This window comes from Rhinolophus sinicus, linkage group LG03, assembly GCF_036562045.2.
Source record: "Rhinolophus sinicus isolate RSC01 linkage group LG03, ASM3656204v1, whole genome shotgun sequence".
Taxonomy (NCBI): Eukaryota; Metazoa; Chordata; class Mammalia; order Chiroptera; family Rhinolophidae; genus Rhinolophus; species Rhinolophus sinicus.
In genome coordinates, this window is record NC_133753.1 from 125,136,276 (window position 1) to 125,154,559 (window position 18,284).

At 35.0% G+C, this 18,284-nt stretch overlaps 1 protein-coding gene across 1 annotated transcript in view; it reads left to right on the forward strand.

Moving 5' to 3' along the window:
* The window catches only part of TMEM232 (transmembrane protein 232), a 166,993-nt gene that overhangs the window by 15,835 nt on the left and 132,874 nt on the right, over positions 1-18,284 (forward strand). Inside the window, exons 4-6 of the mRNA XM_019727872.2 lie at positions 13,780-13,891; positions 14,709-14,814; positions 17,075-17,232. Of these exons, the coding sequence (XP_019583431.2) occupies positions 13,780-13,891; positions 14,709-14,814; positions 17,075-17,232 (376 nt within the window). The remainder of the gene's footprint in view (positions 1-13,779; positions 13,892-14,708; positions 14,815-17,074; positions 17,233-18,284) is intronic.

The following is an 18,284-nucleotide window of genomic DNA, read 5'->3' on the forward strand; positions in this document are numbered from 1 at the left end:
GTCTTGTCTCCATGGTCCCTTGTACTAAGAGAAACCAGATTCTGTTCCTGGCACCAGCTGTTTGAGATGAAGCAGAGACCTTTCTTCCAGGAAGTGACATCTTTGTTTTTATCTTTAGGTGTTGCATGAATTGTCATGGGCCTTATACTCTATTTGGTCCACTTATTCTTCTTTAGAAACATGAGTTTTTGCAGGTTCAGTGTGCAAGCTGTTAGAGACACATGTAGGGCTCCATGTAAACCCTTCAAGTGAGGTAACTGAAGTCCATGCATTTCTGGGTTAAAGAGAGAATCACACAATCTTGCAATGAACTACTGGTTCAGGTCATACTATTTTGTCACTCTTTTTTTATAACTAAGATTGTTTTATTGTATATAGTCTGTTTTGCCTTTTCTACTTCATCTCAGAGATAGAAAAGACCAAAAGATTTGAAGACTTACATCAACTATACACATTTATTTTAGCTGATTGGAAAAAATTAAAGGGAATATAAATTTTACATTAAGAAGATTTAGTCAAGCTATTAGATTATTAGATTATTTTACATCTTTCTCACAGAAGCTGCTTGTGTTTTTTATGGCTGGGAGAGGATGCAGTCTTCAAAGTTTCCTGAAATGTTAATAAGTTTGAAATTTTTCTGTTGTATTAATGTTATTGATACTTACACTTAGTAAAGTGTGCTTTATAAATACATATCTAAATATTTTAAAAATATATATGTATATATTTATGGTATATATTTATATAACATAGTGTGGGTTCTAAATGTGTGCTCAGCAACAAGAAGAAAATTTTCTAGACTCATATTTATGTTCAGGTCTTTTATTTATTTGATCTATAGTATTTGTTTTTCATTTATCTAAATAATTATAAACCTTTAAGTGAAATTCTAATGGTTAAGAGCTTATAATTAGACCTGTTAATTTTAAGCTGAGACATCTATACTTGTAGCAATTGGGTTGACAATAAATAAGTTAGCCAAAAATATGGTAACTTAAAAGCTGGATGGTCACAAAGATCATGAAACATTCAATGTTTTGCAGCATAGCTTCTTTTAGGATGTATTATCCCAAATGAGAGATCACAGCTACTGATGAGATTATTTGTACAAAGTATGTAGGGTCTTGCAAGGTCTTAGAAACCAGTCCTCTTCTGCTTGAGCTTACTACATTGTTTTGGCTCAAGTCTCTAGAGCGCAAAATATGAGAAGAGGATTGAGATTCTATTACTTTATTTGGAATATACAAGGTCAATGCAGTGAAGGTGGAAAAAAAGAAAAGAAAAATGAGGCAAGAAATCTTGATGTATTACCACGCTGATCACTAAATCACAACTTGCCACAAAGAGATACAGCAGAGCCATGTCCATACTTCACATATGGGAATTATCAAGGCAGATTTCAAGGAGAAACCACATCTCACAGTAGACCACAGGATGGAGAATTGAGGAGGAGTATTCATCTCCTCTGCTCCTTCCTGTGTAGCATTTTCCTTGGTCAAGATTCACCCTAAAGGTGGTAAGGCATCCATACTTTTAGGTCCTTGGCTGCTCAAAATGTGGAAGGAGAAGGATACTCAGTGTTTGGGGCATGGAGATCATGCATGCATCAAGTGAATGTGAGACTCTGCACAATGTTTACGTCCAGTGTATGCATTGATCATGAAGACCTTAAAAGCTCTTTATGCTTTCATTTTAGGCTATGTTTTCATACGTCAGTTTTTTCTTATCTCTAAATTCAACTCAGTATCAGTTATTCACAGCTTAATCGAGGGGGAAAAGTAGAGACATCCTAGTATCCTATAATTGTTATTCAGTCTTTAGTCTTCCAGCATCCCAGGAAACATGTTTTCCTACAATTATCCCTCTGACTGTTTTTCATAAACTCTTTAGATTTGGCATTTTTCTCGATTCCATTCTAATGGTTATTAGAATGCTGCACCCTTAACACATTCACCATAGCACTAAACTTTTCATTAACCATGGAAGAAGGCACAACATATCCCAAATATTGTCCAATACCCCCTTCATCCTCATATAAAGCTGATATTGTCAAGGTCACTAAAACGTGACTGGCTAATGAAATATGAGTCTTTCTTCCATGGCCTGGCATTTGCCTTAAAAAGGAGATCATTAAGAGTTAGTGTCTTACAGCATCAATGATGATCTGGGGAATTACCAGTCAGTACTTAATTAGTGGCAATTTGTGGTAGTGTATCAGTCTATTTATGATAAACTACAGTCACCAATGCAAAGACTGTCAATTGCCCCTCCTCCCATATTAATTTTTTCCTTCTAACTTAATAGAACTTATAGCGGGACACATGGCCAACCATGGCCAACCACAAGGATACTGTTCTCAGCTTCCCTTGCTGCTAGATGTGGTCATGAATGTAATCCTGGTCAGTTATATGTTAGCAGAACTGATGTATACCACAGGTATTTTGTGCTTTTAAGAGGAGTAGTTTCTCTCCCTATTTCTTCCTTTTAGTTGGAATGAGGATGTGATTGTGGCAGCTGAGCAGACATCTTAGGCCATGAAACAGAGCTGTATGTTGAGAATAACAAAATAACCAGATAAAAATGTCAAAACTTCCACACCTTGGAGTTGCCACATCGACCCAGCTCTGCTTATCTTGGTTTGCTGTGTGAAAAATAAATGAGAGTCGATCTTGATTAATTTGTAATAATTTTGCCAGTTTTATAGAAATTAAGCTGGTTTGCTTGCCCTTAAAAAAATGTTTCTTGGTAGTTTTTGAGGTGAATTTTCTAGGACAAAGCCCCCAAGCAATGCTCTGTAGCTTTGGTTATTACGTCAGTTTTATTCTATTGCCAGATGATTCATTTACTACGCAAATGAACAAGAATTAGATCTGTTTTTGGCCTTGATCCAGTTGGGTCAATAGAGAAATATTGGCTGTAATGGCAAACATCCCGGGGGCTTCTACCCTCTCAAACCCTGTGAAAGGATGGCCATTCCCATGGTTATGTACTGAAATTATTGTTGTTATTACCCTTCACTATCACCCCCCCCATCTATCACTTTGTTGATCCCACTCCTTAATATTTATATCTCTACCAGAACCAGCTGATTCCTAGCGTCCTCTGGCAGAAACTCATAGGATAACAAGCATTCCCAGGATTCTACTCCATTTCATTTTTAGAGATATTTACCCTTACATTTTTGGTGGGATATTCCATAATCAGTGTCCTTAATTTCATCAAACCTTTCTTTATGGCATCAGAGGACAATTAGCCCACTGTCAAAAGGAAATTCATATGCATAGTTTTAGGATGAATCTATCAGAGTCATTAATTTTTACCTTTCCTTGGCTAATGGAAGAAATGTCATAAGATAAAGTTTGAAGTTCTTTTTCTAAGCAAAAGAATGCAGGCAGAGTTTATCTATCTTTAGCAGCTAAATATATCAATTAGAGTACTGTTACCCATGCCAGCCAATTAATCCTCCTTGGTCTTAATAATTACATTTCACAAGAGAAGACATTAGGCTATAGAAGTCTACATTTTTCAAAGAGTAGGCATCTTACAGGCAACCTTGAAAGGACCATTGACTGTTACCAAATGCAGAATAGAATAGTTACAAGTATGAGACTATACATTTAGAGAAGGAAGTAGGTTTCTATTCTTGTGAATATTTTTCAGCCTTCTATTTTCTTCTACATGGCTTTCTACTCAAAATTTGATCTGTGTTAACAGCCCCCTTGTCCCTTACCTGTTTAGAATCATCTTTATTGTAACTACTAAGTAGGAGAGTTTGCATTTTCAAGGATTAAGACAGTATTTCATTTACTAAAACTGACTCACTCAGAAACACAAGGTCTAAAGAACTATGAAGACATACTAAAAGAATATATAAAACCATAGTTGTTTTTGAAATCCATCTAAGGCCCATATTTCTAGTTTCATACCATAAAGCCTGTTGGGTGTCCATGATGTAAAGATGCTGTAATCAATTCCACAGGTATCGGTGAAGGCAGAGGCTATTTCCAGAGTCTGATTTCAAAGCCAAGACCCAAGATCAGTGCATAAGGAATTGACAAATTTAGGGGAGGTACTTATAGAGTAAATTTCTATACATGCCCATATCACTTATTATTTATGTGGATTTCTTACACATTCAATTTTGTCATATACATACTTAAAAGGGCCAGACCATTCTTCAGTTCTACTGGTATTTCTGGTTTTTGGGAGAAGCCAGGTTAATTTTTATTCCAAATTTCTGTCTGTTTCCATTCAATTTTTTGACTTTCCCATAATATCAAACTTACCAAAAATGTAGCCAATACGTAATTTTTTTCATCCATGTATGTATTAGCACTATGAAATCTGGGTTCTGTTTTTATTTAGTGAAATTCTTAAAGCTGTCCACTGATTTTCTAAATATTAACTTGATTTTCTAATATTAACTAATGATCTTCTTGTTCTTAGCCTTGGCATCTCTGCAGATATGCAATTTTGGTCATGGTCCCCATCTTCTACCTATTCTTTGGTATTTCAGTTTAGAATTGTTTGTTTGCATGGAACGGGCACATTCAATTTAACTCAAGCAAAAGAAAAATGTAATGGAAGGATATGGGACCGTCTTGTGGAGCTGGAGAGCAGAAGGTATAGCTAGGCCTCATTCATTCATTCATTTAGTACTCACTATGTATTCTCTGAAAGATACTGGAGATAAAATGGTTGACAGATATAGTCTGTATCTACATTAGACTATAAACTCTAACAAGGTAGGGGATTTGGCTATACATCAATAAATCATCCAACAAACCTTGATCAGGTGCTATAATGGTGAACAAGTAGTTTCCTACTTTAAGATTTTTTGTTGTGTTGAACAACATTTCTGCAAAAGCCCCCTCTTGGCTCTATATGACTTTTCAGCTCTAGTTATTTAAAATCCCTTAAGAGAGAATTGGATTTGCCCAGCTTGAGTAGATATCCACTGTGACCCAATCAGCTACAGCTAGTAGTGAGGTGTGGTCACACCATACTAATATAGAATTGAGACATACTGGCTCAGTAGAGACTATGAATAGTGAACAATTCTCAGAGAAAAAGTTTATACCCTAAATTGTACACATATTTAAATTCCATTATAGTATTAGGTTGGTGCAAAAGTAATTGTGGTTTTTGCAATTATTTTTAACCTTTGAAACCGCAATTACTTTTGCACCAACCTAATACTTTCCTGAATCTCCTTCTACCAAATTTTTTATTTCTTGTTTCCCTCTTGCTTCCTAACTATTGGATTTGACCAAAGATATTCCTTTTTCTCAGTACTCTTCCTCTTGAAATTTCATGGCTTTGAGTATCACTAATATGTAGGTGAATCTGAAATCTTTATTTCCAGATTTTATTCACTTCTTAATGCCTACCTCACAAGTTTATTTAAATTATTGGCCTCTCTACTTGGATGGTTCACAGGTAAATCATAGTCAGTATGTCCAGAATGACATAGATCTGTCCAAATTCCTCCATCTAACTGTCTCCATGTCAACTCTTTACTACTAATCATGTAGGCTCAAAACCTTGAGGTTATCTGTAGGCCAAGGCTCACAATTTCTTTTCTCACATTCCATTAGTCATTTAGCTTCTACCTAATCTCTCACATTCATGCACTCTTCTTGATTGTTATTGCCCAAACTGCAGTTCAGATCTTTATTACTTCTTACATAATTATTGAAATAATTGCCCAACTGTTTACCAACAGTCACTCCTCACTCCAAACCCTACAACATATGACTTTCAGTGTAGTCATCCTAAAGCACGGCTGTGATGTCATCACTCTTCTGCTCAGTAATTCCCTCTTATTTATGAAATAAAACTCAAAAGTCTATGTAAAATATAGAATTGGTACGCACTGCAACTGAGAAAATCTAAAATAGCAACAACACAAACAAAATAGAAGCTAATTTCTTTGAATATTGTCAGCCCGGAGCTGGTATGATGATACGGGACCTGGGCTCCTAACCAGCTCTCTGAGGCACATGGCTTACTCCTGAAGCCGTCTCATCGTCTAAGATGGCTACTGAAGCTCCAGCAATCACAGCCATGCTTCATGCGGCAGACTAGAGGAAGGGCAAAAAAGGGGCTTGTAGACTTTCTTAGGAGACTTCCTAGAACTGCTATCTGAGTCTTATTTACATTTTACTGGCTGAAACCTAGACATATGTGTGTAACTAATTGCCAGAAAGAATCTTTTAGTAAGAAATGGAGAATAGACATTGATGTAGGCAGCTATAAGTCTCTGCCACAGATGGCCATTCATGTCATTTACATTTGTTTTCAACCGAGCATCTCTGTCTTTATTTCCTATCTTGATTTTTAAGCATTTTGTTTTAGTTAGGGTAAATTTGAAGTAATTATAAAAAAGAGGCTTCTAATTTCAGTGGATTAAGTAAGCTAGAAGTGTATTTATCTGACATATCAATCCAGTGGGTCTAGGCTGACAGGGTAGCCCTGCTTTTGGGGTCAGTGAAACACAAAGGACCCTCATGGGGTGTTATACTCATTTGCCTAACCAAAGCTGATTCAGCACTGTATTGGTACATAGGAGGGAGAAAAAACATCTCTCATTCTAGGGAAAGTGGCCTGTCTTTAAATTAGAGGTGACCTGAAATTTGCATATATTATATCTGCTCACATCCCCCGGGCTTGGCCATGCAGCCATCCCCACCTGCCAAGAAGATTAGGAAATACAGACTATAGTTTGGTGATCATGTGCCAGGAAGAGGCAGAGAAAGGATGTTGAAAGGATAACTGCTATTCTGTTACATTCCAATTTCTGTCTGTATTTCAAGGTACTGCTCAAGTGCCATTTCTGCAAAAAAGCTTTTACTGAATCTTTAACCCAAACCAACAATGCTTATAACTAACAGTTATCTACTGTTGAATGCATGCCAGGAACTAGAATGTGTGTTCTGTTTAATGCTTTTCAAAATTCTACAAGATTTCGTACACATTTCCATAGATGGGAAATTATAGCTCACACTGATTAAATAACAATTATAGGGACTGGGGAGTGTTGGAATCATAATCTCTACTTCTGGGCTCCCATAAGCTTTTATTGTCTTTTTTTTTTTTCACTATATTTGCTTTATGTTACATCAGTTGTAATGTGTCTCACTTTTCTCCTCGATTGTGAACTTCCTGAGGCCAGGCCTGGTTCCTCTTTTAAACCTCATTGTATCTAGCCAAATACCTTGTATGCAGGAGGCTTTCTTTAAATATTTACTGAACAAATGAACTGTCAGCTAAACAAAGGTCTGAATTTACAGATAACGTATATAAAGGGTCAGTTTGGACCGGGTATCCATGTAGTCAGGAGACTTCAGTATATTTTCTTTATACAAAAATTAGAATGATAATCTTTAGTCACTACCTATTCTACAGGACTACACTTATGCACTTACAGATTACATTTAGCTTTGTGAAATTTTTTGATACTGTGAAAAAATTGGAATATGTGAAGCTAAAGTATCTTTTCTTTTCAAATGCCTGTATTTTCTTTTTAAAGTTTCCTTTTGCTTCGTATCATGTGTTGCATTTATCATTAAATAACCATTAATTTGTATAACAATCCAATTAACTTGTGATGAGCAAGAAATGATTAAAATAGCTATATTTATTTCCCATGAAATATTTATTGACATGAGCTGTGGGAGACTTATCATGTACGTGATATCTGTACAGAAAGCTGAAAAACATTAGTTTTCCATATTTTCTATGATTCATAACAGGCCACGATTCATAGTGAAAAATAGTTGACAAAACTAAAATTATTTATTTATATTCTAAGCATAGATATCGAATTAAATATTATTTTCATCCTGAAGCTTTATTCCACTTTAGAAATAAAATCATATAAATGCATTTTCCTCGTAGCCTATGACAAAACTGAGATAAAATGTCTATTTCAGAAAGTGTATTTTAAATTTGTGTTTGAAACCCTGGATAGTGTGTGTGTGCGTGTGTGTTGTGGGTTTGGGGGTGTCTGTGGTTGGTAGGGGGGAAATCTGCTTAAATTGCATTTTATTAAGAAGAATGCATACAGTATATATTCTTATACTGCAGTACGTTCTATGAGATCTTATAAAAAGAGCTAAATGGAAAGACTTAGTTCAGACAGCTTATTTCAAATATTGGCTCTGTCCAATTTTAAAGCTATGGCCTTGAGTTTGATATGTAACCTCTCGAAGCCTCCTTTTTCCCTGTAAAACAGAGAAAGTACAGTTTAGTGTCAGGAAACCATCAGGTGTTCACTAAGCAAACTGTACATATAGCAATAAGGAAAAACTTAAGAACCTCAAGTTACAGAAAGGAATATAAGACAGATACATTAATATACGAAACACTAAATTATGGAACAGATTTTTGTGGGCTTTAGAACTTGAAGTGAGATGAGTTCTTGGCCCTTTGTAATTATGTGACCTTAAGCAGTTTCTTCATCTCCACAAGTGCCACCCCTGCCCCCACCAAGTCGCCATCACCTAATTCCTGTCCTTCGGCAACAGCCTCCTAATCATTGTCCCTGGGCCTGCTCTGGGAACTGCAGCTTTAGTGCTCTTTTAAGAATGTAAATTAAATCTTGTGAGGCTCTAACTTAAACTCTGCAGTGTCTTCCCATTACATCTAGAGTTAAATCCAGACGCTACCTTCTGGTCTAAATACTCTGTGAGATCTAGTTCAGGGCTGTCTCCCTGATCTTATCAGTTTCTCCTTTGTCTCCATCCCTTGTCTTCTTGGTCTCTTTCTCATCTCAGTTCAGATGTCTCTCCCTCACAATCTTCCCTGATTGCCTAATGTGAAGTAGCTCTCTTCCCCTGTGCTCCCTTCCACACCACTCTACTTATGTCTTCACGGCACTTACACTCAGAAATCATCTTGTTCATTTATTCGTTTTCTTGTTTATTGTGTATTTACTGTCCCCCCAACAGAGTATCTGATCCATGAGGCAGGTGACGGCACATCTGTTTTTGACTCATTTTGTGTCTTGCCTAGATGAATGTTTAACTCACAGAGGTGCTCAATTAATACAGAATGAAGCAATAAGTAACAAATGACTGATATGCTTTATCTTGAAGTGATATTTTTTCACTGTCCATTTCTTGTCTGTCAACACTTCTTCTAAAAGACACTTTAATATTGAGCACAGCTTTAGATACAAAACTATTTTAGAATAGTTTTACATATATTTATTTTTTAAAGCAGCTATAAACATATCAGAAGATATTACAAAGAGTTCCCATATACCAAACCCAGTTTCTTCTATTTATTAACATCATATTCATGTGGTACATTTGTCACAATATCAAACCATATCGATATATTATTATTATTAATGAAAACCCATATATAATTCAAATTTTCCTAGTTTTTACCTGGTATCTTTTTTCTGTTCCAGGACTCCATACAGTATACCACATTATATTTCATTGTCATGTGTCCTTTGGCTCTTGGCTGTGATAGTTCCCCACACTTTCCTTGTTTATGATGACCTTAACATTTTTAAGAAGTACTTAAAAATGGTCAGACATTTTACAGAGTATTCCTCTACTGGAATTTTTCTGATATTTTTCTCATGATTAGAGTGGGATTATTTTTTTTTTTTTGTGCATGAGAAAAAACACAGTACTTAAGCGCATTTTTATCACGTCACATCAAGGGTACATGCTATCAGCACAATTTATCGCTGTGGATATTAAATCTGACCACCTGGCTGAAGTAGTGTTTGTCAGGTTTCTCCACTGTAAAGTTACTTTTTTTTCCCTGTTCCATACTCTTGGACAAAAGTCACTAAGAGCAGCTCATTGGAAGTAAAGCCAAGTTAGATTCCTATATCTTGACAACTTCAACCATAAATTGCAAATGGATTAAAAATGTAAATGCATCTTTATGGATAAATGTTTTTAGATTTTTTGGGTAAATACCCAGGAGAGGGATTGCTGGGTCATATTGTAATTCTGTTTGTAATTTTTTGAGGAACCTCCACACTGCCTTCCACAGTGGCTGCTCCAATCTGCATTCCCACCAACAAGTAACTTTACTAACAATTGTCACCCAATAAACTTCAATTAAAACAAGCAAGCAAACAAAATGTAGCTGCATCAATAATAATAATAATATATTTAAAAATTTATTGTAAGAAAATTCAGGTGTCTATTTGTATTTTATTTGGGTGAGGAAGATCATCTAAATAAGAAACCTCAGAAATAATGTGCCAGGTATTCTTTTAAGTACAGTACATATATAATTTCACTTAACTTTCAAAACAACCTATGATAAATGTATATTTACTTTTCCATTTTACAGAAAAAGAAGTTAAGGCACAGATTGGTTAAATAAACTACTTAAGGGTACAAATCGAGTGAGGGACAGAGTAAGATTCAAACCATAGACAGTCTTGCTACTGGACCTGTGCACTTAACCACTACACAATATTGCCTCAAGTTGATAGGAAAAAGACAAAAAAGCCTAATAAGAGAAAAAATGAACAAAATACATAATGAAAAAAAATGAACAAAATATGTTTGCCATAGACTAGAGAATGTAAGAATGAATATAAGGCCATTCACATAGAAAAAGATGCTCAGGAATGCTAATAGTTATAGAACTACCAACTTTAAACCACAAGGAAAAGCCATTTTCATAAATCAAATTGGCAATAATTAAAACAGTTGATATCATCCTGTTCTGGTGAGGATGTAAAAACAGGAATTTTCATGCTGTACTGGTATGAATATGAATGACTAGAATATTTTTTGTAAAGTATTTAAAAAAATGTATTATAATTAAAAATACACATACTTTTGGATCTTGCCATTAATATTTAAAAATTTTTTTTGTTGTGAAATGTTAGCACCCATACAGAAGAGTATATAAAAATAAATACAAAACTGAAAAATTATTATAAAGCAAACAGTTGTCGACTCACCAGGTGAAGAAGTAAATGATTTTCAGAAAGCTCTTTCATAAATCTTTTCATTAAAATACCCTTTTTCCCCTGCTAACTTTCTCCACTCTCCTAACTTTCCTTTGGTTTTCTTTACAGTTTTATGCTTTATATAAATGGAGTAATCATTATAGTACATATATTCTTCTGTATCTGAACAGTGTATTTGTGAGATCATCTATATTGTGCATTTAGCTGAAGTTTGTTCATTTTCATTTCCTTAACATTAATAGCCACTCTTGGGTGATCTTAGGTGCCACTAAACAGACTCACATGATTACAATAGGCCACACTAACAATTGACATGATCACTTAGCAGGATAGAGCACCGGAAACTCAGCATGCCAATGGTGTGGCGGTTGTTTACCTTCTGAGAATGGTCTCATAGCAGCCCAGACAACGGACAAGCACAGGAGCTAGTCTTCTTTAGCACCTCCGAATGACTGCTTGTGTGAGGATATAAGACTCAAAAGACCTGGGTTCAAAGGCTACATACGTTTAAAATCCCCATCCCAAAGTGGAACCAATTACTTTTTAAAAAACAAATTTATGGATTCCTGCAAAGGACATGCACTCTGGGAAGCCCATTTATTAAAAAGAGCACATGTAGATCGGTTTATATTCGTGAGCATTGACAAAAGCATGAGGGATACACACTAAACCATTAACTTGGCTGTTTCTGATGGGTAGAATTGGATGCTGGAGTGTTGGGTGGCAGTCTATTAATTTTTTTCTTCATGCACCCTTGTATGTTTGTTTTGTTATAAAGAGCACTGTCATGTTAATATTTTTAAAATCTAATTTATAACGAAATTTTTAAAAAAATAAATGAATAAAGAGGCTACCCTCTTTTAATTCCCATAGCACTTTGTACAAATGGGAAGAGCAAAGCTATTTTGGTTTTTTAATGTAAAGTAGGTCCATGTAGTCAAAGAAACATCATCCCAGTAGTCATATTGAGGAAGAGTTTGCAGCCTTCAGTATATATCTGTCTAAGCAGATATTCCCCAAGAGCAAGAGTAAAACAGAGAACAGGAAATCAAGAATGAAGTTACTCATTTCAAAATGCCCAATTCTAGCAAACTGTGAGTTCTAACACCTCAACTCTTCCTCTATTTTGCTGTAAGCTCCAGGATGATAGAGGGCAGTGTTGTTTGTTGCACCACTGTATCCCCCGTTCCAAGCTTAGTGAATGATACATAGGATAGTCAATAAACACTTACAGTATGCATGACTCTATAAATGCCCATTGTAGGATGGCAGTTAAAGAGTTCGTTATTTTATTAATTGTTCTTCTCTGGAATATCTATATTTGATTCTAATTTATAGAGCACCATGTCAATTACCTCTGCTTATACTGTGATCACGTGCCATTGTCATTGCTTTTGCATACGTCTGTCTCCCTCATAGGACTATGAATTACCCAGGGACAAAATCTGATTTTTATTCAAGTTTTTCCCCCCTTGTATCCAACAGAGCAACTAATTCAGTAAATTTTGAATTTAGTAAGATGTTAAAAATGTTTTTTATTTTTTCACATCTCTTCTAATGACATGACTGTAACAATTATTTGACTACACAAATAAAAAACTCACTGATTCTACTACCTGTTCTCTATTCCTCTGATGTTACTTTTGATCCCATACCCATCTTATATTCAGTGATACATCATTCTAATTAATCTCCTTATTCTCTTGCATATACTCTCAAATTATTTGTCTCACTTACCTTTGAAATACTTGTGTTCTTTCTCTATACTTTTCCCATGTGATCCTTTCCATTCATAAGACTTTAAATACCTTATGTGTGTTAATGATTCAAAAATTGAAGTATCTAGCCTGAATCTTTTTCCTTAAATTAAACTCATATATTTAACTGCCTATTCTACATTTCCACTTGGATGGATATGGGCATCTCTAATATCACATGTCCAATAGTGAACTTATTCTCTACCCTCACCCCAAATGTGCTCCTGTAGCAATCTTTCCCATCTCATTAAATAGCAATTCCATCCTTCCAGTTACTCGGTTTAATTAATAACTCCTTTTTTGTCTCATACTTAATTTCTAATTCATTGGGCAGTCTGGTTGGAGTTAATGTCAAAATATATCCATCATTCAAACTCTTCTCTTTACTTCTATTGCTATAACTCTGATCCAACTCACTATTACCTCTCATTTAAGTATATGTATGCTCCCCCCCTTGCTATGTCCTACCTCCCCACACACCAACTCTCAACACAATATCAGAATGATCCTTAAAACTTACGTTAAATCATGCCATTTCTCTTAGCAAAACTCTGCAATAGCTTCCTATCTCATTCAGAGTTAATCTAGCTACGTGTCACCTCTCTGACAGTACTGCATATATCTTTTTTCCCCAGCTCACTTTACTCCAGCCATAGTTGAACTAATTCCACTTACATGGAGGGATAAAGGTTTAGTTTAAATTGAACCAACACTAATATACGTGAGGAGATAAATCAATCTTCAACATAATTGAGGCTGTGTTGGATTTTACCTGTGAAGAAGGCATCTACCAGTAAGACTTCTTACAACCAACTCAGAAACTTTTTTTTCCAGAGGCTACAAAGTTATTTGACGTCATGAGAATTATGTTTCTCAGTCTAAGTATGATAAGTCAAGAAGGCCTGTATATATATATTTTTTATTTTACTAATTTGTTGTTTGTGTGAAACAGTCTTATAAGGTAAATTACTCTTTTAGGAAATAGTTGTATTTAGCCACTGAAAGTTGATTAATTAAAATTTGGAACTGAATAATTATTAATTTTTTTTAAAAAATTTTGTTTAGGCCACCATTTTCAATCACAAATGAATTCATCTTGAGATTCAACCAAACAAAAAATCCAAAAGAGAAGGAAGAATTGTTGGACCTAGCTAGAAAACACATTCTCAGATGTAAGGTAATGGTACACTATTTGACTTACTTAGTATATCAATTTTATCTTCTACTTGGAAAGAAAATTGAAAGAAAAAATAAGGATACACCTTTCTTTAATTATAAGTAAGCATAGTTAAAATATTAATGAAAATTGAAGTTAAAGCTTTTAACCCAATAATTCAGTGTCAAATGGCTCTTTGGGTTGAAGATTCCCCATCAGTTTTGGGGAATATGTAGTCCAAAAGCCCACAGCAAAATATCAAAGTCTGGCAAGTAAATTTTTTATGAGGGAAATTCCACTTTTTCCTAAAAAAAAAAGTTAACTAAGGTACGGTGTATCCCAAAGAGGAAACAGCTTTCCTAAACCTTCACTATAAATGCACAGAGGACTCTCATGTTTATTAACTTTGGCCTATGTGAAGCAGCTAGAGATTTTCAGCAAATGACATCAAATCATTTCTGTTAAATCACGTTTCTTCAATATACTGTTCCTTCTGAAATCAGAGATGCATTCCCTTGGTGGGGAAATAAAACAAAAATTGAAGAAATCCCTAAGATGTAAAGAGTAAGAATTATTTTCAACAAATAACTAATGATATTACTCAGACTATTAACAATCATTCTTTGCATTTTAACACTAATATAATTTACATACAGTATCAACAAATAAAAATAGTAAAAGCAAAAATTAAAAAATACGAAGTTTTATACAACTCTGGCCATAGAACATCAGCCTCATAGAATGATTTTGAGAATACAATTAAAAGATAATCTAAATAAATAAATAAATAATCAGTACATTTTTGTTTGCCTCTTTCTTTCATGTTTCCCCATAACAGAGAAAATTGGGTCTCAAAACTTTGGGCACCGGGAAACATGTGAATCTTCCTACTGCATGGACTGACGTAATATATCTGGCTCAGTGCAAAGGAGACATTCAAGATGGTATGTGCTCTAACTAAACTCTTCTTAGTTACCATGTTTTCTAGATTAACAGTGAAGGAATAATTTGAGAACTTTAATGCTTAGAAATTGTGCAAGATCCAAGAAAAACTTGCCATTCTCTATCAGAATACCTGGTAATATTTCATTATGAAAGCTCCTTTTGTAATTTTGAACTTATGAATTTCACTGCTCTACTTTTTAATTACAAAATTGTTTTAAAATCTTTTGCTCAGCATAGTCTCTATTGCCTTTTTTCTAAAAATAGCAACTTTAATTAAAAAATAATATAAAGTGTCATTTAGTGATTTTCAATTACAATAGGCACTATAGAGGAACTTGTTTCTGCATTTTCTAATTCTCACTCATAAAACAACCAAATGGCCATTTGTTTTTCACTTATTTTAAACAGCCATTTTACTCATTAACTTTTTATTTATCACTTCTCACTTATATTTCCTTTCAAACTACCTTGTAACCAATCTAGAAAAGAAATGAAAAAACCATTATATTTAAGGAGGTAAAATCCTCCCATGATTATCCTAAATTTTATGTGTATGCCTTTTCAAATGAGTTTTAGAATGTTAAGCATATGAGGTCAGAGTGTATTTCCCCATCTAAATTGGGTTAGTGGTGTTGTTTGGGAGCTTCCACACGTCAGGAAGAGTAAGAACAATTTTGCATTTAATTTGACTACATGGCACTTCATCACATGGCCATCCACAGCCTGATCTCTATTAAATGTTTAAATAATAGGGAAGTAAACACTCTTGGCTTACCAGCAAACAGCAGCCACTTGCTCTTTTTTATCAATTAAACCTCAGTTTTATTCAGGTATCCTGCAGTCATGTGATTCAGAAGAGGACTGGCCCTTCCCAGCCTCAGAGGATGAATTATGCTTGATCTATACTAATCATGGTGACTCCCCTTTACTTGCCCGTGATTAGATCAGAGGTGGTCACATGACCTGGTCTTGACCAAGAGATGTAAAGACAGATGAGTCTGTTTGGAATACTTTTTATTGAATTGCTTTTGAAAAGACATGCCTGGGAATAAAGCACCTTCCCTTCCTATACCGCTCTCGATTAGTCTCTAAATGGCATAGTACGAGCAAAATGCCTGGAACTTGTGCAGTCATCATATACATCAGGGGAACTAGAAGATGAAAAAAATATGCATACAGAGGGCATAAACTATGCATTATTAGCCAGCCCTGAAGCGTTTCCAACTCTGATTTTGTTAAGTAATAAACATACTTATTTTGAAGACACTTTGTTGAGTTTTCTGTCACACACAGCTAAAAGCTTTCTAACTCATTAAGACACTGAACTCCAAATAAAAACCCTAAGTATGATTTCTTCTTACCAGCTCCATAACTGAAATAAATACCCTTCTTATCTGTGTCCTGTCAGTACTCTTGTCTGTTCCTCATTCTGTAATCCACCCTCCACTCAGCAGTGACCATTCCAAAGCTTAATCGCTATGTAGTACCTCTGCAATTTTCTCTAGGGCCTTGGTTCTATGTTCTCCTCATTCAGTTCCACCGGGCCCTATTTCTCCTGCCTTGATTTTCTAGTCTTCTATTCTTCTCTTTTATAGTACTTATCTTCAACACTATGTTTTGTCATCCAGTTCTGTCCTGTTTCCCACACCATTATGTATGTGGCCCGGTGATCTATTTTGTGTTGTCTGGAGCAGCTGGAGCTCCTTGGGCATTTCTCTTTCCATCTCTATCTCTATCTCTATCTCTATCTCTATCTCTATCTCTATCTCTATCTCTATCTCTATCTCTCTCTATCTCTCTATCTCTATCTCTATATCTCTATCTTTACCTCTCTCTCTACCTTTGTCTCTGTCTCTGTCTATCTCTATAGTCTCTCCAGCTTGGTAACTTCTGAGTAGTTGGCCTTCCTTCATGGCAGCTTAGGGTTCCAAAGCTAGTATCTTGAGAGAAAGATCCAGGTGGCAGCCGTATTGCCTTTTCTGATCTAACCATGGAAGTCATGCAAGTGTCACTTCTGCCACATTCTGTAGGTGGAAGCAGTCACAAAGTCTGATCAGGTTCAAGGGGAAGGAGGCATAGACTTCACCTCTTCATGGCAGGGAATTTGTAAATATTTAAAAACTACAATCTGTAGTTTATAGGTCTTGTAGTGACTGAGCAAATAGTTAATTGCAATATTTAATTGTAGCATGTAGAAAAATAACATGATTATTTATTGAATAACAATAATCATGGAGTTTCTACTTTTTAATATTTCAGAAGCTTTAAATATGCTTTATGCTTCGGTGGACCATGTTTCCTTTGATAATGGTCTTCTACCTGCCTTATTTTTTGTTGCGGAATCAGTTTTATATAGACTTTGTTGTGATGCATTCCTAAAGACTTACTTATATTCAGTTGAAATAAAGCTGTCAAAGGTATGTTTTAAAATATTTTTAATGTGTTTTCATTGCTGCATGTACTATGTGTAGCTACATGACATCTGTTTTAGGATTTAAACAGTCCATTTAGTTTTATTATAGAATATTCTCTTGTTTGGCAGTTTATTTTAATCTTCTCTAAATGGGATAATACATTATTGTGTGATACTTAAATGGAGTTAGTTTGACATTAGTTTGACAAAATATATCACCAACTATGTAAGAACATAGTATTTAATTAAAAATCAAGTTTATTGTTATGTCTGAGTCTATATAGCTTTTCTCCTCTCTATTTTAAGGATTTTAAAATACCACTTTTCCATGTAAAAATGACGACAGATAACCTTAAATGGTTGTCCGATTTGAGACGATGAGTTGTTCTCTCAGTATTCTGAGTCATTTTAGAGTCATCAGATGGGAAACTAGATTCAAGTAGCTCACGTTTTATAAAGTCCTGAAAGGGTGTCACGTGGTTGTACTGCCTGTGATGCTTATGCTCGCTGCTGCAAAATGTATTATTAGTCAAAGGAATTTAGCTTAACTGGTAGTTTTGTGGTTTATTGTAAAGAAACAAAAGAAAGACCAGAAGAGAAGAAGAGATGGAAAGGGAAGGAAAGAAGGGGCGTAAAGAATAAAGGAAAGATGGGAAAGCAGAGAAAGAGAAGTTGACAAGCAGAGATTTAGTCTAGGAGACAAAGCATGAGTTGTCAAGCTGCAGAGAAAATATGTACACATGAGACATGAGGCAAGATACACAGATGTCCCAGATTTCCTTAGAGATATAGAAGGGGACATTTTTCAGTGAAAATCTGGCCTGTCAGAATATTATAAATGAAAGCTTTTAAAACCATTTTTCCAAGCATAGCTATAACTAAGGATAGCTTCTGGGTTGGGTGAAACTCATGACTAAATTGGGGTATAATACAGTGATTATTCAAACGGATAGGCTTTTCATGTATTTTTTATTTTTCCCACATTACATTTTTAAACATTAATTAATATGTATTTCAATATCCATCTATAATTCCTTACAAAATTCTAAATTATTT